Source organism: Rhipicephalus microplus, chromosome X, assembly GCF_043290135.1.
Source record: "Rhipicephalus microplus isolate Deutch F79 chromosome X, USDA_Rmic, whole genome shotgun sequence".
NCBI classification, from domain to species: domain Eukaryota; kingdom Metazoa; phylum Arthropoda; class Arachnida; order Ixodida; family Ixodidae; genus Rhipicephalus; species Rhipicephalus microplus.
Genome location: NC_134710.1, coordinates 150,639,800 through 150,662,150, shown reverse-complemented (window position 1 = coordinate 150,662,150; position 22,351 = coordinate 150,639,800). Strand labels below are relative to the sequence as shown.

The window sequence follows — 22,351 nt, the reverse complement described above, 5'->3', positions numbered from 1 at the left end:
TATGGAATTAATGTACTCGAGACAATACTCAGGTCTATAGAAGAGCATGTGTTGTGTGTAGTGCTATAATATGTTGGTTCTTTTTTGTTTAGTAGACATGCACCTGACGAAAACAGAAAGTGTTCTATTAGGCGTCCTCGTTCACCTAAACGGGAGTCGCCCCATAGAGGATTATGTGCATTAAGATCACAAACGACTATATATGGCGGAGGAAGTTCATCAATGAAGCTTTGAAATTGTGTCTTTCAAAGTTGTTAGCATGGGGGAATGTAAATAGAGGTAATTGTTAGTACCTTTCCGAACAGCACTGCTCGGACAGCAACTGCTTCAAGAGAAGTTCGGAGGTTTAATTGCTTACAGGCAACACCTTTATCAACTATTATAGCGACACCGCCCGACGAAGCGGCAGTGTCGTCACGGTCTTTGCGGAAGATGGCATAATGCTTTAGAAAGTTTGTGTGGACTTGAGATGTGTTTCCTGAACACACAGCACCTTTGGAGTATGCTTATTAAGAAGTTCTTTAATATCATCAAGGTTATGGAGAAGTCCTCTCACATTCCACTGTAAGATCTGTGAGTCCATTTTAGATGTGTTTTGTGCTGTGTGCTCAAGGATGGAAAGTTAGCTCACGGACCCTTCCTGGGGGGCCGTGACACGAGATTTTTTTTTTTTTTGGATCCGTCGACGGAGTCGCGCCGATCCTTAGGCGCTGACTGCGCCCTCACACTCTGTGTTGTGTCCATTGCCTCTTGCGAGGCGCTGGACACGTGCTCTGCGTTTGTTTTGAGGGCCTCACCTCAAAAGACGAGACCTTCGCGGCCCCCAGCCCGAAGGTATGTGGGTCTTTCTTGGATGGCGCAGCAGCACCGGCTGCAACCGCCGAGGGGGCGGATGGCATCACCGCTGGCTCACTACGCGTGTGCCAGACAGGCGCCGGGGGCCGTCGTGGCGCTGCCCCCTGACGCGCCACTTTGGCAAAACTGGTTTCTGGTAGGCAGGACACCTGCCTTCGTGCCTCCCTAAATGAAGTGTTTTGTTTTACTTTAATTGTGACAATTTCCTTTTTCCAGCATGGGCATGACCGTGAGTATGCGGCATGCTCCCCATTACAGTTCCCACAGTGAAGAGAGTTTTCACAGGCATCTGATGTGTGTTCTTCAGCACTGCATTTCACGCAAGTTAGGTGGCCTCGGCAGTTCTGTGAACTGTGGCCGAACTGCTGGCATTTGAAACATCGGAGAGGGTTTGGTATATATGGCCTCACTCGAAGCTTGATATACCCAGCCTCAACGAAGTCGGGCAGTACACTTGAATTGAAGGTAAGTATCAGGTGCTTAGTCTGGACTTTTTTGCCATCACGCCTCATCCTAATTCGTTTCATGTTGATGACATTCTGTTCGCTGAAACCCTCCAGGAGTTTAGCCTCCGTCAGCCCTAACAGGTCATGATCTGAAACAACGCCACGGGTGGTGTTTATGGTTCGGTGTGGGGTTACTATTATTTTGGTATCTCCAAATTTCACTAGATTAGGCAGTCTCTCATATTGTTTCTGGTCGCGGAGCTCCAACAGGAGGTCACCACTTGCCATTCTCGATGCTTTATATCCTGGGCCAAAGATTTCCGTCAAAGACTTTGAAACTAGAAAAGGTGAAAGTGGTCGCACTGATTTGCCGGGTGTGTCAGCGTGGATAACGAGGAATCGGGGAAAAAAATACTTTCTGGTGACCAAAAAACTGGAAGACTTCATCGGTGCGCCCTCTTTTCTGAGGGCGATCAGGGAGTGGGGGGAAGGAACTAGCCATATGTAAATGTTTACTTTTGGCAGCGGTGCCAGCCAAACACCATGGAGTCCTACAAGGGGACGCTGCAGGGTCTGTAAGTACAGGCCCTGCAGACGCCAGCTGTACGCCACCACTATAACTGAATATGGTGTATCCAAGGTAGGATAGCCACACAGGGTTAACCCTTGCCGCCAGGAAACACGAAAGTCAATGGAAGTGAGTAGAGGACAGGAAAGATTTAAAGTAAGAGAAAAGACGAAGATGTGAGGTTGAGACAGGAAAAGGCGACTGCCGCTTCCCCCGGGCGGGTCAATCTGGGGGTGTCGTCTACGTGAAGCCGGGGCCAAAGGGGTGTGTTGCCGCCACTAGGGGGCCTTAAAGGTCCAATCACCCAGTATTGGCTCAACCCCCAGGATCCCCTTTTCCCCGGACACAACAAAGCCACGCACGGCTAGGCGTGGGAGGGGGTCGAAACCCCCCCCCCCCCCCGTTAGCTCGGGTCCGTGGTGTCGCTATACACCAAATGCCTACTTGTGCAGGCGCCCCTGCGGGGCACAATGGAGTCTGTTGATGGTTGATATAACAACGCTCCTTCATTTCAGCTGCGCTCTTTTGCGTTTCAGTCCCCCCCCCCCCCCCCCCCCGACCCCCACCGCAGAATTGTGGATAATGTCAATAATTTCCAGTTATTACTACAGGCTGCTTTACTGAAATCTTAAAGCCGCCATCGGTTCTTTGCATGAAGGATGTAATTCTGCCATTTTGGTTAACTGCCTAACTCCACTAATTAAAAACATAATTAATTTAACTTTCCTTATTACTCTTCCAATCAACCTTTTTAAGATGCCTGCAAGCAAATAGTGTCTTTTACAATATATATATATATATATATATATATTGTTACGGGTATAGAAAGGCACCTCCGGCATAGGCGCCGTAATGACACTGAATGGGTGAAGACGACGACGTTGTTGTTGTAGGGCTGAGTTTGAGCTGCGCTGTTGTCCTGCCTTCTGGTCCGCTGTGTAGAGGGTTAACCCGACCGGCAGGAAGACATAGGCTTCTTTCGGCGCTGGCACAGGTCACACACTACAACATAGCACCAAACAAAATGATGAAGGCCCTTCCAGAATATCTGTTGCCAAACGCGGTCATACGTTCTGAAGACCTACGACCTAAAGTTCTAAATTGTGAAGTTTCTTGTAGGATGTCCTTGTGCAGATGACGTGGGATGACCAGCAAAAGTTCCAGGCCATGAGAGTGCAATTTGCGGCGGTACAAAACGCAGTCTAAAGGCTCAGAGAAGGGTCTCTATTACAGAATTGAAGACAGTCAATGATGGAGAACAGCGATATACCTCGGCGTTATTCGTCCACCATGTGCAGACAGTCAGTGATGGCTAAGGTGTTCGCATCAGCTTCCAGCTCAGTGGAGCTGGGTGGATTAACAGGGTGTCGAGATAAGCAGTCGGCATCACTGTGCAGCTTGTTAGACTTACACACTACCGAGAATGTGTACTCCTGCAATCATAATGCCCATCGCCTGAGTCTTCCTGTAGGATCCTTAAGTGTTGACAGCCAGCAGTGCGTATGGTGGTCTGTGAAGACTGGGAACAGGCGTCCACATAGGTAGAGACAAAATTTTGCAATAGCCCAGACAAGAGCCTGGCACTCCCGCTCAGTAATAGAATATTGCCTCTCGGATTGTGAGAGAAGGTGGCTAACCTACGCTATTGAAACGCCCCGAAGACATGGAGAAGAAGAAGACGACAAGGGGCACAGAGGAGTGCGTGCGTTAATAAGCAAAATAAATAAAGAACATTCTAGCTGTTCGTTTGCATCGAACGCAGTCCATGCTTGTCTTGTCTCGTTTCTGGGACATGGTGCCGTGAACCAGGATAGTGGCTTCTACTTTTCCCACTGGCCACGGAATACCAGGACGAAGGACAGGCCACAGAGGAGGGACGAAGAGGCGGCCCAGTGCGAACCGATGGTAGCGAGACGGCACATCGCCATCTGAGAAAGCAGCACAGACACGGAGGACGATACAGTTACGGATGAAGATTTGAAATCTGTAAGCGACCAGCCGTTTCCTGAATTGTTCAAAATGAACAGGAAAATAATTTCGAAGAAAATAAAAATGCTGAGGACGCAAATAAGCCATTTAGTGAGCAAAGCAGAAAATAAGCTTCAGGAGAATGAAGACCCTACGGCAATATTGCTGATAGCCAGCCAGATTAGAGGCATCGCCAACATGTTAAGGGAGCACTGACATCAAATTTACTCATGCCAAGATTTTTGCGCCAGCGAGTATCTATAGGCCCTGTAGCAGCAATTGACAACCTAAAACACAACTGAGGAATGAATAACTATCACTTTTTTTATTTATATCACTGGGATCTAGCACTATTCAAAAACGGCTGGCAATCCCGCCATTTTTAGCGCTGGGAGCACCAGCAGTGGCGCTACCTCGCGGTCACCTCTAGATCATGCCACAGCTGACCACTTCTCCACAGAAAAGAGTGACGTCCGGCTCAGCTGCTCCGCAAACATTTCATCTGCTAGGAGGACACATTCAGTCATGACTTGTCACCTGCATTGCTGTCGTCGCCGTACAAAGTGTTGACTCGGGTTCAATAGGATAGTCTGGAGATTGGAATCCCCGCGATTCGCGACGCCGTGAATTATTTTTGCTTCGATCAACCTTTTTTAGAACAGTGATTCTGAAATAGACGCTGTTCCAAGCAGCACTGCAGAGGTGCCCGAGGATGCACGCTTCAGCCATGTTCACTCGTGTGTCTCAGTTAGCTATATTGGTGTGTTTTGTCGTGCAAAGCATTCCGGTATACGCAGAGGGGTCAATGCAATATAGCTGCCGCAAATGAGCATTAGCGGAGAAATAGAATACATTTCTTACTTGTCAAGTTCTTTTTTGTGCCTCCAGATGGCCCACCTATCCAGCTTCTCGCGGTCAACAAGGTGTTACCACTTTTAGGTGGACGCAAAGTCTACAGATGAACTAAACTTCAACGATACCTGCGTGTTACTTGTTAGCAATGATATCCGACTACACGCTCTTTCACGTTTGATAACTTGCGGTCGTCTTGATGTGTAACACATACGTGACATAAAAAGACACCTCGATTGCATTTTTTTCCGTGCTTCGAACAACTTTCCGCACCGAGAATGCCCTCCCGACTGCAAATCACGATTCCCCGACATGCTGACCGACAAGCACACGTTTAATCATGCTCTTTTCTTTCGATATTTTTTTAAAGATGGCTTTTATCTAGATAATTTCACGTAATCATTCAAACCGGTGTGATGAAGATCAGACGCGACTAGCCACGGCTGGGCTAGACTGCACCTGTGTGCGCTAGCCCGGCCGTGGACGAGCGAGTGCGTTTCTGCACTTTGGCACTAGTCGGCGCCACGATAAGAACACTCGGATCCTACACGTCATCGCTACTAGGGCATCGTCACTCAGGATAGTATTTGTAGAATGTATCACACCGAACACGTAGCACTAGTGTCGATGTCGCAGGGCAGTCTATTTTCCGTTTTTTCTCCTTAGCTTTTCTACGCTGTTTGACATCGGATTGAAATAACTTCCACGCGACAAATGCCGTTCGAATTTAGCCAAGAAGACCTATGCACACCAAGCTATCGAATTATGGGCACATCTCGATCTTGAAATATGATGTCAGTGCTCCTTTAAAGAAAGTTGACGAACAGATGGAACAGTTCATAATGCCGGAAACAGCCAAAGCCAAGTTTGCGAGGACCACTGAGTACGAGCTGAAGACGATTCGCATTTCGCATAATATCAATGCTTACCTTTGCCGACAAGAACAGCGCAAGCCAGTGAGCGAACAAGTCGCTTCCAATGGCAATGCCAGGCAAGAGCCGCAAGCAAATGCAGTAAAGCTACCACAGGTAGAATTAATGAAGTTTGATGGCGACGGGAGGAAGTGGCAGAGATTCTGGCATCATTTTGAATAGGCTACTCACGTGAGAACAGAATTAAACGAGAATCAAAAGTTTACGTACCTTCTGTCATCACTAACCGGGAGAGCCGAGCTACCGAGACTTCAATATTCAGACAGTAACTATGTGAAAGCTATCAAAATGCTCAAGCAGCGATACGGGAAAGACAAAGCGCTTGTAGAAATGCACATGAAAGAGCTAACTAACCTGAGTATAGTAGCAAGCTGCAGTGACTATGAAGGATTTAGAAAACTGTCAGACAAGGTACAAGTGCACACATGTGAACTGGAATCCTTAGGCGTGAAAATCGAGTCCTATGCATCGATGCTACTACCAGTATTGAAAAGATCTTTACCTGTGGAGATGCACATGGGGTTCCAACTGAAACAAAGAGAATCGGCCGGTAGGTCTTCAGATCAAAATCAGAATGCAACAAAACATTATGAAGAAACTCTGAAGCGTTTGATGAGGTATATAGAAGACAGAGTTGAGTGCAGAGAGGAATTAGTAGAGCGAAAGGAAAGCCACGGCAACAAATTTGACAGTAGGCAACAGAAAAGAACGGTTAATTTTCAGAGCACCGCAACAAAGTTTTGCATATTCAGTGAGACTAATACCCACTATTCTGATGACTGCAGAAAGAATATGCCATATGAAGAGAAGAAAATTAAGCTAAAGGCGTCTTATAGATGCTCCCGTTGCACGAGGCCTCGCCATACTGCCAAAATATGCAAGGCAAGCATAAGATGCAAGATATGCGGGAAAAGGCACGCAACGTCTATGGCCGGGGGAAAAGAACTCGCAGCGCAGTGCACAGCGGCCATTCAAGGTAAAAATGAAAATCAGGAAGAAGGGTCAACCTGCCAATATACGAATATATCGTCAAGCATTTTTCTGCAAACTGCAGTGGCAATAGCAGAAGGTAGAAACAAGTCGCACTATTGTCGTGTTTTGTTCGAAACTGGTAGCCAAAGAACATTCATCCTTAAGAGCTTGTCGAAAAATCTTGGTTATGGTCAAAGAAAAAGAAAGACTGACCAAAGATCTTTCGGAAGAGGACAAAAGGAAATGACTATGCATTCAGTAGAAGTCAAACTTAGAAGAGCATATAGTGGCGAAAAGGTGCTGTAGGAAGCACTCAAGGCTGACGTTATATCAAGGGGAAGAATACCGTTCCTACCAGTTCCACTGATGAAGAATGAAGACGACGGATTAAAGCTGGCTGATGATTTATGCACAAGTACAGACTACACAGAAATCGGAATCCTTGCTGGATCAGACCAGTACTGGCAAATAATGACTGGAGGCATCCGAAAACTGGAAGAGAAGCTGACAGCAACAGAGACCATATTCAGCTGGGCTGTGCAGGGCAAAACTAAGTTAGCTGCAACATTAATGAAACGGTCAACCGTTATAGTACTTCACGTTAAAGTGGACAAGACCGACATAAAGAGAGAGCTAAGGCATTTCTGGGACATAAAAACCATCAGCATAAAGGGCATCGAGCAAGACACGAAGAAAGAAGAGTGTGATAGCGCATTTTAGCAAGAACGTAAAGTGTGAAGAGAAAAAATACTCAGTACGACTTCCATGGAAAGATAACGAGGAGCTTGATGAAAACAAGGGTGTCGCAATGACCAGATTGAAGCAACTCACTCGAAGGCTACGGAAGGACGAAAATGTATTGCGACCTTATGACAATGCCATCAGAGAGTACTTGACTAGTGGAGTGGCAGAAGTGGCCGAGGAACAAAGGGCACCAATGACACACTGCTACTACATGCTGCATCAAGCCAGATAGTCAAACAACAAAGATAAAAATAGTATTTGATGCATCATCATCATCCACAAAAGGGTCATCTCTAAATGGCAACCTCGAAACTGGACCAAATCCCGATTCAGATCTCGTGTAGATGCTCATGAACTTCCGAAACCATCGCATTGCAGTGACAGCTGGTATTGAGAAGGCATTCTTACAGATTTTAATACATGAGAAAGAAAGAGATGTGCTGCGTTTCCTTTGGTGAGATAGAATTCCAAGTGGAAACGATGCGAAGATCGTAACATGGAGAATGTCAAGAGTGACGTTTGGCACTGCCCCCAGTACTTTCTTGCTCGCAGCAACAGTACAGCACCACCTCAGCAAGTTGGAGGAGAAATTTCTGGAGACGATTAAAGAGCTGAGAAGAAACACCAACGTCAACGACATAATAATGGGAGCCGAATCATCCAAGGAAGCCGAAAACATTACTGGGAATCAAAGGAGATTTTTCAAGAGGCGTCAATGACTCTCAGATAGTTTAACACAAATGAGCCTGGATTACAACAAAATATAAACAAAAAGAAAAACGCAAGCTTCAGGGCTTCCACCGAAAGAAAGATTCTTGGCATCAGATGGAACTTCAAGAAAGATAGGCTGTACCTACCATCGTTTGACATAAAAGACATCGATATCAACGGTGCGCTAACGAAGTCCCAAATGTTACTGCTCAATGCAAGAATATACGGTCTTCTGGGACTCTTTACTCTATTCACAATAACAGCCAAGCGAGAAATACAAAACATGTGGAGGAAAGGAACGTCTTGGGATGACTCACTGCCAGATGATGAAATGGAGACTTAGAGGAGATGGATTAAAGAGCTGGAATTGATTCAAGAGCTCAGTGTGCCACAATGGTTTGATGTAAGACAAAGAAGGAAGCCTATTCACATGGAACTTCACTTGTTTTCAGATGCAAGTCTATATGCATATGAAACAGAGGCCTATTTCATAAATCACCATGAGAAGGAAAAGGAGGCTGAAATACAAATTGCAAAAGAAAAAATAGTGCCAATTAAGCAAATCTTGTTACCACGACATGAGTTGATAGCTGCGTTGCTATCTGCACGTATTTCTGAATACATCAGAAGCGAATTTGTAAGGAATATAAATGCTACAGGATACTGGACAGACTCGACCATTGTTCTTAGTTGGCTATGGAAAGAAAAAACGAGGCATCTTTGTAGAGAATAAGGTGAAGGAGATAAAAGAGAAAACAAAGCCAGCAGAGTGGAAATACATTGCAAGTGAAGAGAACCCAGCTGATCTCATGACCAGAGATGTAAGCGTAAAGGCTTTGATACAGTCGGACCTATGGTGGCATGGTCCAATGTGGCTTGTTACGGAAACCAAGACCACAGGGCAGACGGACACGGAAGAAGACACTGAGAGTAGTGAATGTTACGCAACTAACACATACACGTCAATTCCGGTCGTGATCGACGCAGAGAAGTATGGAACCTACATAAGAATGCTCAGAGTAACAGCTTGAGTTCTGAGATACAAACAGATCATAAAAAGCGGATAATCGGTGATCTGAGTTTTGAGGAACTGAATAATGCAGAGACGGCGATAATAAAATTGAAGCAACGAAAGATACGGGAACATATTATACTCAAAAAGAGCAATACGACTAAGACAACAAGGATGTTTCTTTGTGGTAGGGAAGTCTTTGAAGATGAACAAGGGCTAATAAGGCAAAAAAGTCGTCTGTCTCAAAGTGGACTGACATACAATGAAAACCATCCTCTTGAGCTGTCTAAGTGGACGGCCGCTACAAAGCTGCTAGTATGACATGTGCATCAACTCTCGTTATATGGAGGAGTATATGCAACACTGTCGCAGCTTAGAACGAAATATTGGATAATCCAAGAAAGGAAGCTGGTGAAGAAGGTTATTCATAGATGTTTAAAGTATAAACAATTTGACGCTAAACCAATTAAGCAAGACACAGTACCCCGGCCTGCTGACAGAGTAAACCACCGACAACCATTTGAAGAGACTGGTGTAGATTTTGCAAACCTGATGCTTATAAAAGATGCCGTAAAAGGCATGAAAAAACTGTAGATCGAAGTATCCGTGTGTGTAACAACAAGAGCTGTACATCTCAAAGTTGTCGACAACTGTAAAACAGAAGCATTATTCCATGCATTCAGAAGATTTACAGCGAGAAGAGGCTTATGTCGCACAATATATAGTGACAACGCAAGGCCATTAAAAAAATCCAATAGAGAAATTAATCGTATGCTGAAGGAGTTACAAGAAGTCTCTAAAAGAGCTAACCAAGGAGATAAAATAAAGTGAAAGTTTATCACCGAACAAGCGCCTTGGTGGGGAGGCTTCTATGAAAGGATAATACGAAGCATGAAATCATCAATGAGGAAGGTCATCGGACAGAGACTGCCAACCAGGGAAGAGATGAAAACTGAAGTTGAAGCGATGCTTAACAACAAGCCGTTAACTTATGTATACAGCGAACCGGAAGAGCCGCTACCAATTGTGCTGGCTGACATAATAGGTGGAAAATACAGACTTCCAGGCAATGACAAAGATCAACACCAAGTCAAAATTGAAGAAATCTAGAGAAAGAGGCAAAATGTCATGAAAGATTGGTGGAAAAGATGGAACAAGGAATATCTGCAGGAATTGAGAGAGCAAGCTTACGCAAGTAAACAAGAAACAAGAGCGAACCGAGGAGACATCGTATTGCTTGGTTCACGCACTCTTAGATTACTTTGGAACCTGGCTATAGTCATGGAAGTTTATTCGGGAGTCGACAGGAAGATATGCTCCTGCCTTTTGAAAACTAATGGAAAACTCAATTGGAGACCTGTACAACATATCTACCAATTTGAAGGTTGTTTCCAATGAGGACAACAAAACTTCATGCAGGCCGGAAGCTACTGAAACTCGCCAAAGACAAGGAGAAGAAATAGAAGACAAGGGGCACGGAAGAGCGCCCATTTATAAGCAAAATAAAAAAAGAACATTCTTGCTGTTCGTTCGCATCGAACGCAGTCCACACTTGTCTCGTCTCGTTTCTGCGACATACGCTATTACATGGTTCATGCTGTTTTGTATCTGAGCAAGTATAGCCCCAACACCATTGCCACTTGCATTGGTGCGAAGCTCTGTTCGAGCAGCTGGGTCAAAATGAGCCAATAGAAGTAGTGATGTGAGCACAGAAATCAGGGACGCAAAGGAATGTTTTTGGTTCTAATCCTGGAAAAAGTCACGTTCTTTCTGAGGAGATCCGTGAGGGGCTGAGCAATTTCTGCGAAGTTGATGACAAAACGACGGAAATATGAGCAGAGCCCCTGAAAGCTACGGACCTCTTGTGTGAAACGTGGGACCGGAAACTCCCGTACAGCATAGACTTTGTCAGGGTCTGGTTAGACGCCAGTAGCATACAAGGTGGCCAACTAGTTTGAGCTGACAGCGTCTAAAGGTGCACTCCAGCACTTTAAGCTGAAGGCCAGCACAGCAAAAAACTTCAAGAATGGCTGACAGACATGAAAAATGGCTTGCAAAGGTTGGCAAGAAAACAATGACATCATTCAGATAGCACAGGCACATCGACCATTTAAAATCGCAGAGGAGAGAGTCCATCTTATGTTCATATGTTCCAGGCTCATTACACAACACACAAGGCATGACACGACCTTAACTCTTTCATTACCACGTGAAAATGGCTACTTTTCATATGTCTCGAGAATATTGTTTTTTGCCAGTTTGAAAAGTACTCCAGGACGCATTACAGCATACCAAATTTTGCAAAATGCAATGCTCTTTCCAAAAAATATATCTTGTAGAGCACCGAAAATATTTTAGATTGAATAAAACTGTGATAAGTGTGTAATTTTTGGTTGCCAGCTGGTAAACATTGTAATAACAGTATAAAAGCAAAAATATTCAAAATGAAAAATTTCAGAATATACATTTTGAAGATCAATGACCCAGAAACAGTATAAACAATAATAAATGTTGTAGAAAATATTTATATTCACGTAGACAAAAAAAATCGGAACCGAGGTGCTGCTTCGTTGCTCGTGCTATCCTGTGAAGCATTGCTTGATTTTTCTTGAAACACAAAGGAACTTGTACACTTCTCTCAGTAAATTTTAGTTTTTTTTACGATGAAAGCCTCAAAATGTTTAAATATAAATGGTATACCTGTGATGTGAGTAATACCTCTATAAAGCAGATTTGCAATGAACTTTGCTATTTCTTGTAGCGTAGCCTCTTTCCACGAGCCACCTCACTCAGCATAGGTATATATGCATGCAAGCAGATTTCTTAGCATCTTGCACATCATATTGAAAAAAAGAACGATTACTGTGAAGTTCTCCTGTGGCCTCCTTGTCATTAGGAGAACCTCTGCATACGGCCCCAGCACACTGCACCCCAGCGAAGTGTGGACTTCGCAAGTAACAAGAGTAGCTATAAGATTGTATACAAAGGTCAGTAGCTATGCACTTGCAGCGGAGAAGACAACTTGAGGCCATAAACAAAACCAATGCCTCCTTTATTTCATTCCATGTTAGTGCGAACGCGCACTCTTCAACGGGAGCTGTCGATCCACCTTAGTTCAGAGTGTGGTCGTGATGCAACGACACATGAAGGGAAGGGCTGCTTGCATCACACGTGCTTCTAGGCGCTTTTCAATGGAAACGTGACAGATATATGTCCCTCTCTAATATCATATGTGTGTCAGATTTGTTCCTTCATGCTCCTTCTTCATGGCAAGAAGCAATGCTGCTGCCACCTCACAGAGCTAGCTATGCAGCGGCGTCACCAGGACACATCCCCATTGGTTGCCTGCTTAGCACCACGAATGGCAACACACTATCTGAACAAAGATAGATAGATATGTGTGGTTTAACATCCCAAAACCCTTATATGATTATGAAAGATGCCGTAGTGGAGGGCTCTGGAAATTTTGACCACTTGAATCTGAGCACACGGGCCTACAACATTTCCGCCTCCATCGGAAATGCAGTTGCCACAGCCGGGATTCGATCCCATAACCTGCGGGTCAGCAGCCGAGTACTTTAGCCACTAGACCACCGTGCCGAGGCGATATCTGAACAGACCGTATCACTCACAGCGCCAGCGTGACCGCAAACATTGTGATAACGTGGAATGCAAGACCCCACCTCACGAATCTCTACACAAATCAACAAAAAAATTACTTTATATTATTCCTGTCATGAGGCACTGCATGAAGGGCTACCGCAAAGCACAGGCCAAGGTTAGGTGATGGGCGAGAGCAGGAAAGGACTAGAGGGGAGGGTGGTGAACAGCTGGATTGGGCACATCTGACTGGCATTGATAAAATAGAGGAGGCGCTGACAAAACAAATCCATGAATGGGTGCGGATATATCAGGTTTATGCAAAACATCATCACCGCAAAACTTGAGCTGGGGTTCCGTCATTGATGGACTCTAAGCTTGTCCTCAGTTCGTTCAGGTGGGGTTGCGAGACAGTTTCGAGCAGTGCGTGTGTTTTTTTAAGTGCAGGTGCATGCCCATGAGTGCGTGACGATGACGCCATAGGAGCGACTAGTGATACTAGATGCGATCCTGTGTATGATATAATGATACAAGCGAAACCAAAGTAGCCAGAAACTGGCTGAGAATGCTCCGCAGCGGTGGTGTAGTGGCTAAGGTACTCGGCTGCTGAGCCACAAGTCACGGGATCGAATCCCAGCTGCATTTCCGATGGAGCCGGAAATGCTGTAGGCCCTTGTGCTGACACTTGGGTGCATGTTAAAGAACAGCAGGTCGTCGAAATTTCAAGAGCCCTTCACTACGGCATCTCTCATAATCATATAGTAGTTTTGGGACATTAAACTCCACATATCAATCATCTATCAACTGGCTGAGAAGGCCACCTTGATACTTTAAACATGTGACGGACCTTCGGAAATATTTTTTGTAGAATAAATTTTGCCCGACTCCCAGCAACAGCTCTTTATTGAATAGCTCGCATAAATTTCTGGCAATTATCACAGCTCAACACTGTCAAAATGCAAAGCCCACTCTTCAATTCGATATTTGGTTTGCAAAGGTTCTTTTGATTACAGACCTTCAATGCTACTATGGCATAATCACGACGGGCAACCGCTTTTGTCAAGTTCGCCAGCCTATTGCCTTTTTCCAACAACACATACACATTGGTTCAAGCAAAAGTGTTTCAAGAACCACGATGTTGCCAAAAAAGGGCAAATTCAAATTGATTCTGAAAGTTGATGGCTGGGCTAACTACTAGAAAGTGCTGGGTCCACGAGAAACAAATTTAACATGCCAAAATCGATGACCAAAGCATCGATCCCCGTTGAAAGATTTGAATAGGTGCGGTAACGAAAGAGTTAAATTGATTAATGCTGTCTTCTCGTGGTCACGGTCATCGGTAGAAATTTGCCAGTATCCAGATCCGAGATCCAGTGAAGTGAAATACCTGGAGGCAGTGGAGCGCATCATTAATTCAAGCTAGAGAATAGGCATCCTTCTTTGCGATTCGACTGAGATGGCGATATCCAATGCAGAACCGCCAGCTGTTGTCCTTTTTAACAAGCCCGAAAGGTAATGCCCAAGGACTTGAGGAAGGCTCTATGACGTCTTTGTCAAGCTTTTTTTCTATCTTCTTTTGAATAATTTAGCGCCCTGTGTGAGACACAAGGTAAAGGCAAGCAAACGTCCGTAAATGTTGCTGTGTATCATTCACCAACCGGATTAGCAAACTAGACACAACATACGAAATAAATAATTCAATAATTAGCAATGAATCTTATTATAAGTATCTGGGCGTCTATTTTTCCGACAATTTCAAGTGGAATAAACACACTGACATAACTGTGACCAAGGCAGGCCGGATGCTATACTTCATATGCAGAAATTTTAGGCTAGCTTCACAGACCGTGAAACAAACCCTTTATCTCATGTATGTAAGACCTATTCTAGATTATGCTTGGGTAATCTGGGATCCCCATCAGCAATACTTGATTGACGCACTGGAAAAAGTTCAAAACCAAGCAGCCAGATTTGTTAGCAACAACTATAATTCCTTTGCAAGCACCACAGAAATGAAACGAGCATTGAAATGGGAAACACTGATGGTAAGGAGGCAGAAACTGAGGCTTAAATTTTTTCATTTTATATATTATAATGGAAATGCCATTAACCCTCTTGATTATCTGTTCACACCAACGTACGTCTCTAATCGTCAAGACCATTCACGAAAAATATTAGAATACCGCTACAAAACCCGCTCTTTCGGTAGTTCTTTTTTCGTAAAAACAATACAGGAATGAAACCGTCTACCGGATGATCTCGTCAATGAAACTGATAATGAATCCTTTTTTCTTCCTTGTAACAACACCTACAATATCACTGCCACTAAGAATGGTTTGTTGTCTCGAAGCGTGTGGGTGTTTACAAATGCATGACTGACGTTTTCGCTGACCAATATATGAGTGTTTTTTTTTTTTCTTCTCTTAAAATATTCTGAGTGCTGTTGTATTTGTTGTATCTATTGTTTCGATTGAAAACTATGTAGTCAAATTATTATGTGTACCTCCCCTATGTAATGCCTTGCGGCGATGTAGGTGAAATGTAAATCTAAATAAATAAATAAGGCCGCTTATGAAGGGGACTGGCATCGCCAGTGTCGATACGGTGGGCTATGACGCTCGTGCAACCCAGAGGAAAGTCACCTTCAACCTATTGAAGTCGCAGCTGAGCCATTTTATTGAGTGGGGTTGGACTTGCTAGGTCCCTACCCAACTTTGGCAAGGGGAAACAGATTGCAGTAGCTACAGAGTATGCCACTCGGTATGCAATCACTCGAACACTATAGGCTAGCTGCACGACATGCATTGGAGATTTTCTTTTCTACGCCAATACCCTACAGCATGGCGCTCCTTTTTACGAACTCACCGACCATGGCCGCTGCTTTCTGTCTCGTGTAGTTTACAACCTACTTCGATCTTGTGCTACGTGACACTTCTCACCATCCTTCTCACCACTAAGACTAACTGAACTTCTCGCCATCCTAAGACTAATGGACTTAATGAACACCTCGATTGTACACTGACGGACATGCTTTCCATGTATGTTTCCGATGACCACACCGATCGGGACATCCCCCTCCCACTTGCAACCTTTGCTTACAACTCGTCACGTCATGAAACTGCCAGCTACTCACCATTTTATCTTCTCTTTGGCTGTGACACCTTAGTACCTTTTGATACCCTGCTTCCGACTGACCCTCCATTCACCGCTTCACACGCTCAAGATTCCATCTCCCATGCTCTCATCGTACGTACAGTAGCCCGCGCTCAGTTCTCATCGTCCCAAATGCACAAAAGTTGCTGTATGACAATCGACATAAGGATGCAGATTTTCCTCCAGACTCTCTCATGCTACTGTGGCTCCCATGCCATTGTGTTGGCCTCTGCAAGAAACTTTTAGCGCGATACGTTGGGCCTTACGAAGTTCTGCGTTAGGTGACACCCGTCTCCTATGAGAATTCCCCGACTACAAACTCGACTTTTACATCCAGAACTGACATTCTGCACGTTTCTCGCCTGAAGCCCTACAACAGTGACACGCCCTACTAACCATAGCACACAACAGGACGGTGCTTTGCCGACAAGGGTAATGTTTAGGGTATAGACAAGTACCTCTGGTACAGGTGCCTAAGTGTAACCCGACCAGCATTACCTTATATACATATTTCACTTACAACCTCCAAAGAAGGCTGGAACACCATCAAAAACTGTTAGAATAAAGTAAATATTTAATTTATTTGCCATGTTGCACTACTCTCGAAGTTGTTTATAATTTTTATTACGGCAGCCAGAATAATTTTTTTACGGCCCAGCAGGTCAGGAAAGCAAGACGAGGAAAATAAGTGAGTGCACACTGCCATGTGTCGGTGCGGTCCCCTCGTTGCGCTTGTTTCGCTTTGTGCACAAAGTGATCAATGAAAGGACACATCAACATCGAAGATTCTTGCTGTGATAAGAGGCCGCGACAAGCGCTTAGTGATCTGTAACGTGTTAAATTACCGTTAGAAAATTATGTGAGGTAAGTTTGAGATACTAATGTCATTTCAAAACATTACGAAGGATTGTACACCAAAATCTCTCTACGCGCCGAGAACTGAAACTGAAAGCACAGCAATGGCACTAACACCGTCCTTGAGCGATTCTGAGCACTTACTGATGCCATGACAGTAAGCCGGAGTCGGGGGTTGTTTTAAATACGAACGTCGTCATTCACATCTTCTGCAGGTAACTGTATTTGCATTCACACTTCAAACATTGGATTTGACACCACCACTCATACACTACCAAGACCTAGCACACAACTCTGAAACGCAACGCGCCGCCGCCACCACTGTGTTTTTTGAGTCGATACTGATCATGACCTACTACACTCCTGACCTGTTCAGATAGCGGGGTTCCTATGGGAGCGCGTGTCCCCGCTCTCGTTCAATCGCTCGCCGTAGGTGGCGCTACCTATAACCTGTTCGTCTGCTTCTTTACGGTTGTTTTGTAGGCGCTGGTATAAGAATGCCTGCTTTCTGTGGTGAACTGTCGGCATATATGTGACTATTTCTTCCCATACATTGCTGGTCAAGTAAGCTGTTCAGTGCGCTTAAGAATTTATAGCACACTGGTTGACAAACGTGGAAACCCGTGGATTTACATGATTTTGGACAGCCTATGCGTTGTCGCGTGCATTTTATTGCAAAAAAAATTCTGAATGTCTTTTAGTATTATTATTTCTGGATATTTCTAAATTGTGGATCATAAATTCGCACTACGAGTGCTTTGTTGGTTAAAATTTGACTACAAAGAGTGAAGGTGACGTCAGCGAACAGGTGCTGCCTAGCGCCACGCCGCTCGTAGGTGACGGCCCTAGCGGCAGAAGGTATGAACTAGAACGTGGGCGCTGGAAGAGGTGCTCTCTGGGCAGGTCAGGAGTGTAGTAGGTCATGATACTGATCGTGCTGCACCTGAAATTGTTGCCCCCACTTATAAAAAATCTATTTAAAATGTTTAAAAACAAAAAACTAAAAGTTAAATTTAATACAAAACTCAACTTTTTTTATTTATTTTAGCACAGTTTAGTGACTGCAAAAGACTTATTTGTACTAAGTAGTACGCATACTATTCGCTAGAGGGACACCAAAGTTTCTTTTGAGCTCATTGTGCTCGTTTGCCTCCTTTTCGACGCTGGTCAAGATGGCTGCTGGTACCTTGTACACGTGGAAGGACAATTTCCGTGCTTATAAAATTCTTATCGCTGCAAAATTCAGTGAATTCAAGCTGAAGGTATGTTGCGATGCCCCCGACTTTGTATTCGGTGTCACTAATGGCTCCCAGGGCTTTCTCGAGAAGTTCCCGCTCGGCAAGGTACCGGCTTTTGAAACGTCCGACGGGCATGTCATCACCGAAAGCAATGCCATCGCCTTTTACGTGTCGAACGACCAGCTTCGTGGCAAGAACCTCCTGGAGCAAGCACAAGTAGTCCAGTTTCTCAGCTTCGCCGACTGCGAGATTCTGCCGCCAGCTTGCACGTGGGTGTTCCCATGCCTCGGCGCCATCCAGTACAACAAGCAGGCTACGGAGCGCGCCAAGGAAGACGTAAAGAAAATCCTGTCGTACCTCAACACGCACCTGCTGTCAAAGACCTACCTCGTGGGTGAGCGCATCTCTCTTGCTGACATAGCAGTTTTCACGGCGCTCCTGCCGCTTTACAAGCTTGTACTGGAGCCCGCCTTCCGCGCCCCGTATGCAAATGTCAACCGATGGTTCGACACACTCGCACACCAGCCCCAGTTCCAGGCTGTTTTGGGAGAAGTCCAGTTGTGTCAAAAAATGGCCCAATTTGACGCTAACCTGTACGCGGAGGTCCAAGGCAAGGCTGGGAAAGGCGCGACAGCAACTAAAAAAGCTGAAAAGAAGGAAGCGAAGCCGAAAGAGGAGCCCAAACCCAAGGCCGCCCCTGAACCGGAAGACGATTTGGAACCAGCTTTAGCTGAGCCCCCGAAGAAAGATCCTTTTGAGGTATTCCCCAAAGGCACCTTCAATATGGATGATTTCAAGCGCTGCTACTCGAATGAGAGTGAAACAGTCTCCGTCCCATACTTCTGGGAGAAATTTGATAAGGAGCACTACAGCATCTGGTACAGTGAGTACAAGTACCCCGACGAGCTTACTCAAGTCTTCATGAGCTGCAACTTGATTTCGGGAATGTTCCAGCGCTTGGACAAAATGCGAAAGCACGCATTTGCCAGTGTCATTCTCTTTGGCGAAGACAACAACAGCACCATTTCTGGCATATGGGTTTGGAGGGGACACGAGTTGGCGTTCAAACTTTCAGAAGACTGGCAGGTCGACTACGAGTCATACGACTGGAAGAAGCTGGATCCTGAAGCAACAGAGACAAAGAAGCTTGTTGATGAATACTTCAAGTGGGATGGCGACTTTGGTGGCAAAAAGTTCAACCAAGGCAAAATCTTCAAATGAGCCTCAGACACGCGACTGTCTGCAGATATTTCAAGGCTCTTCTGTTAGTCACAATAAACCACGCCAAAATTGTCACTGTTGTCTTCACTCTTATTCATGCTCTGCAACAGCTGGTGTACCACATGTGCTGCTGCAGTGCATGATCAGTGTAGCATGCCTTTGATACAGCGTACTTTTTCAGCCAATACATTGTGTCACTAGATTTCCTCAGTTAGCAAGTACGAAAGGACACAGACTACGAAAAATTTCGATAGGACAGTGAAAATGTCTTCTTGAAATTTGTGTATCTGCGTCCAATTTTCAATTTCTTGGTGTGCATTTTACTGACAAGACAGGTTTCAATGAAGTTTAACGTCAAATGATTTATTTGTGTCTTTTATTCTGGTATGACCAGTCGTACATTAATATGACTCTTGCTAGGAAGACAAAAGTGACCATGCCTTTGGTAAAATTTGGCAAATTAGTGTTAAATATTCAGGATGCTGCAATGTTATGTTCAGGCACTGTTCTCAATCCAGTAGAAATGTTATGGTGCTGCAATATATGGTCTTTTGACCTTGTAGCTTTCAAACTTGCTTGACAAGTGGCTACGACAAAGCTGAAGGTAAGAGTGCCTACTGTAACTTTACTACAACTTCTCATATTGATGTGCTTAAAGTTTTCTGTAGCTGACAACTGATTTGTGCTGCCCTGGGTGTGAGTGTGCAGTTTCTTTAATGGTAGCAATTTTACTCTCTATCCTGTCAAGTACAGCTTTTATATGAGCAGTCATATTTAATATCCAGGTAATTCTAAGGAAGCACCCACTATCTTGTGAAACTTCTAATGAAGATAGCTTTTCGGAGCTGAGAGAAAAATTTGTCTGCATCTGTTGAATACATGCCTCAGTATGAGTACAAATGTTTGGACAGACTTCAGTGAGCACGTTTTTTTTTTTTTTTTTCTTGCCACATGTGGACACAAGCTAGTTGTGCTTCAATTATTGTATGCTCAGCTCTGTAAATCTCAGTGGCATGCATAACGTGCATGCGACTTAAGCCTGTTTGAAATGCCCTAGCATGGCAGAAACCTGAATCTTGTTGCACTTGGCCTCGAACAAGCATGCTTGTATACTTTTGCAGCCACATGATGCAGTAACAGTATGTTACCTGAAAGGCTATTCACTCGACTTGCCTCCTGCACACTTGTTACGCTTGCTTCCTAACTTACTGTGTTGTGAAACACAAGCAGCATGTGTTCGGCTGATTGTAAGTTATAGATTGCAGGTACTTGTGCATCTTGAGCAACAGTGTGTTGAATATAATTTAGTAGTGGAATTAAAGCAGGAAGGTACTCATTTAAATGGGTACTGTTCCATAAACTAATGAACGTTGCATGTTTTTTACATGCAAAGGAGTATACTTTCACTGTTTCACAATATCTCTGAATATGAGTTTTCTGCCAAGTGTTCATACTGTGAGAGTAAAACTGACGTGCACCTCCAAGAATACACCTCATCTACCCTGTAATAATGTCGGGTTTATTTGTGCTCCTAGGTATGTTTTGCTGAACTTTTTGATGTAATGGTGCCAAAGTTCACACTGCTACATACTCTGATGCTTTGAGCTCAGCTTTGTATGGCAGTGTAGTGTGTAAAAAAAACGTAATCGATGATGGATATGATGATTCTTGAAATGCATCTCGTGCAAGTGTTGCAGTAATACGGCTGCACTAGCGCATATTCTATCGGAGTGTCCTGCACTAATTGGCAAAGTAAGAGATGCCACCTCTAATTAGGACCTTTGGGAGCGTTTGCTAACCAAGCTACTAAGCTCAGGATTAGATAATCAACTCTGGGCGATACAGAAGGTCAAAGAAGCTGCTGAAACATGGTCTCTTGGCCAGCTCCTATAGGGGTGAACCCAGCCCGGTATCCTGCAGGAACTGAATATAGTTCACTCACTCACTCTGGTGTCTCAGATGTCTTGAAACTCGTTCGATTGAACCGAGACAAAACTTCGAAGGAAGGAGGGCTGAAGTCATAAGGAATTGTTGAACAGGGATTGTTGCTGCAGCCGTTATGACACATGAACACATCTTCAAGGCAGCAACTGCTTTGCCTAGCTGTATGTGTGCATACACATTGCTCACTCTCCCGTAACCATAAAAGTGGAGCAGGTGAAGAGAGGTAAGTGGACCTGTGATGTGTCATGCAAGTTTGTTACACAAGCACTTGCCCTTGTCAGTATGAGATATACTGCAAAGGTATTCTTTGATTTCTTTTGCAATTTTTATTGGGAGTATATTTAAGTGGAGGTGAGTGTACACTTTTCTCAGACCATACATACCTGTTGAGATAGCGAATCAGTTGTAAGCCAGCTGAAGAAAAAGTAACATAAGGCTAACTTGTGAGATGAAACTACAATTAAAAACCTACATCACTTGCATTCGTATTTTATGCAAAAAGTCGAATGGATGTCACTTTTTCGCTTTCACATTCTCTCTAGAAAACTCAAATATTTTTATTCCTTTCAACAGCTCTGTTTTACATGATATTCAAGTCGCAAGAAATGTGCTGAAACTAAATTTGCGATGCACAAAATGAGTTGGAGCCTGCAAAAGCTAAACATGTTTTGCACTTTAAAGTCGAATGCATCAAAAAGAGTTAACCTTGCACAACAGTCTTATACATGTTGCAGCTTCATGCGGGAACAGAAACAAAAGGAAATCTAACAGCCTGTAACTAAGTTAATTGCCAGGAAGGGAACAACCAATATTTCGGGATAAGGGCACAGACAGAAGTTACTGTCTGGGGGGGGGGGGGGTGGCAAGGGCCCTGAGTGAGGTAGTTTAACCAGAACACATCATACCAACTTTTATATCTTTATTATGCCAGCCCCTGCCTACGACATTGTTTCAGGATGTTGATCGACATCGTATTACTTTTCTTTTTCACAATGGTGTGGGAAATGAGGTTAGCAAGGTATGTCAGGTAAAAAAAAAAGTGTTCGGGAGAGCCGGCATAACTAGCATGTAAGCTGGGCACAAAAATAAAGTAGTTCTTGCACAAAAGTACATATATGTATACACAGGTATGAATGCAGTTCTTTACAGTATCCCCATAGTATACATGTTCATGATTGCAATATTTTGTGAGTACAAGGACAAGGCTGTGAAGATGAACTCCAACGCGGGGCGCTTTCTCGTTCTTTGTGATGCAATACGAATAAAACTCAAGACTGGCG

The 22,351-nt window shown here is 44.3% G+C and overlaps 2 protein-coding genes across 3 annotated transcripts in view; one reads left to right on the top strand and one right to left on the bottom strand.

Annotated features, from left to right (window-relative positions):
* Positions 1–17,022, bottom strand: part of LOC119177030 (pyruvate dehydrogenase phosphatase regulatory subunit, mitochondrial) — a 124,441-nt gene extending 107,419 nt beyond the window's left edge. The window contains exons 1-2 of one of the 2 annotated variants that reach the window (XM_075878000.1): positions 16,813–17,022; positions 6,124–6,149 (exon numbers count right to left, since the gene is read on the bottom strand). Coding sequence is in view for 1 of the 2 variants with exons in the window: in XM_037428383.2 (XP_037284280.2) it covers positions 16,813–16,821 (9 nt within the window). In the remaining variant the exon portion in view is untranslated. The remainder of the gene's footprint in view (positions 1–6,123; positions 6,150–16,812) is intronic. The other variant, XM_037428383.2, reaches the window with a different exon arrangement.
* A 788-nt stretch (positions 17,023–17,810) lies between these two features.
* eEF1gamma (elongation factor 1-gamma) lies at positions 17,811–19,202 on the top strand. The gene has a single exon (XM_037428382.2). The coding sequence runs from the start codon at positions 17,841–17,843 to the stop codon at positions 19,125–19,127; it is 1,287 nt and encodes a 428-aa protein (XP_037284279.2). The 5' UTR covers positions 17,811–17,840; the 3' UTR covers positions 19,128–19,202.
* The last annotated feature ends 3,149 nt before the right edge of the window (positions 19,203–22,351 follow it).

What these genes read in the sequence shown, in the direction of transcription:
- eEF1gamma (XM_037428382.2), top strand. Translation starts at nt 17,841, where the DNA reads ATGGCTGCTGGTACCTTGTACACGTGGAAGGACAATTTCCGTGCTTAT.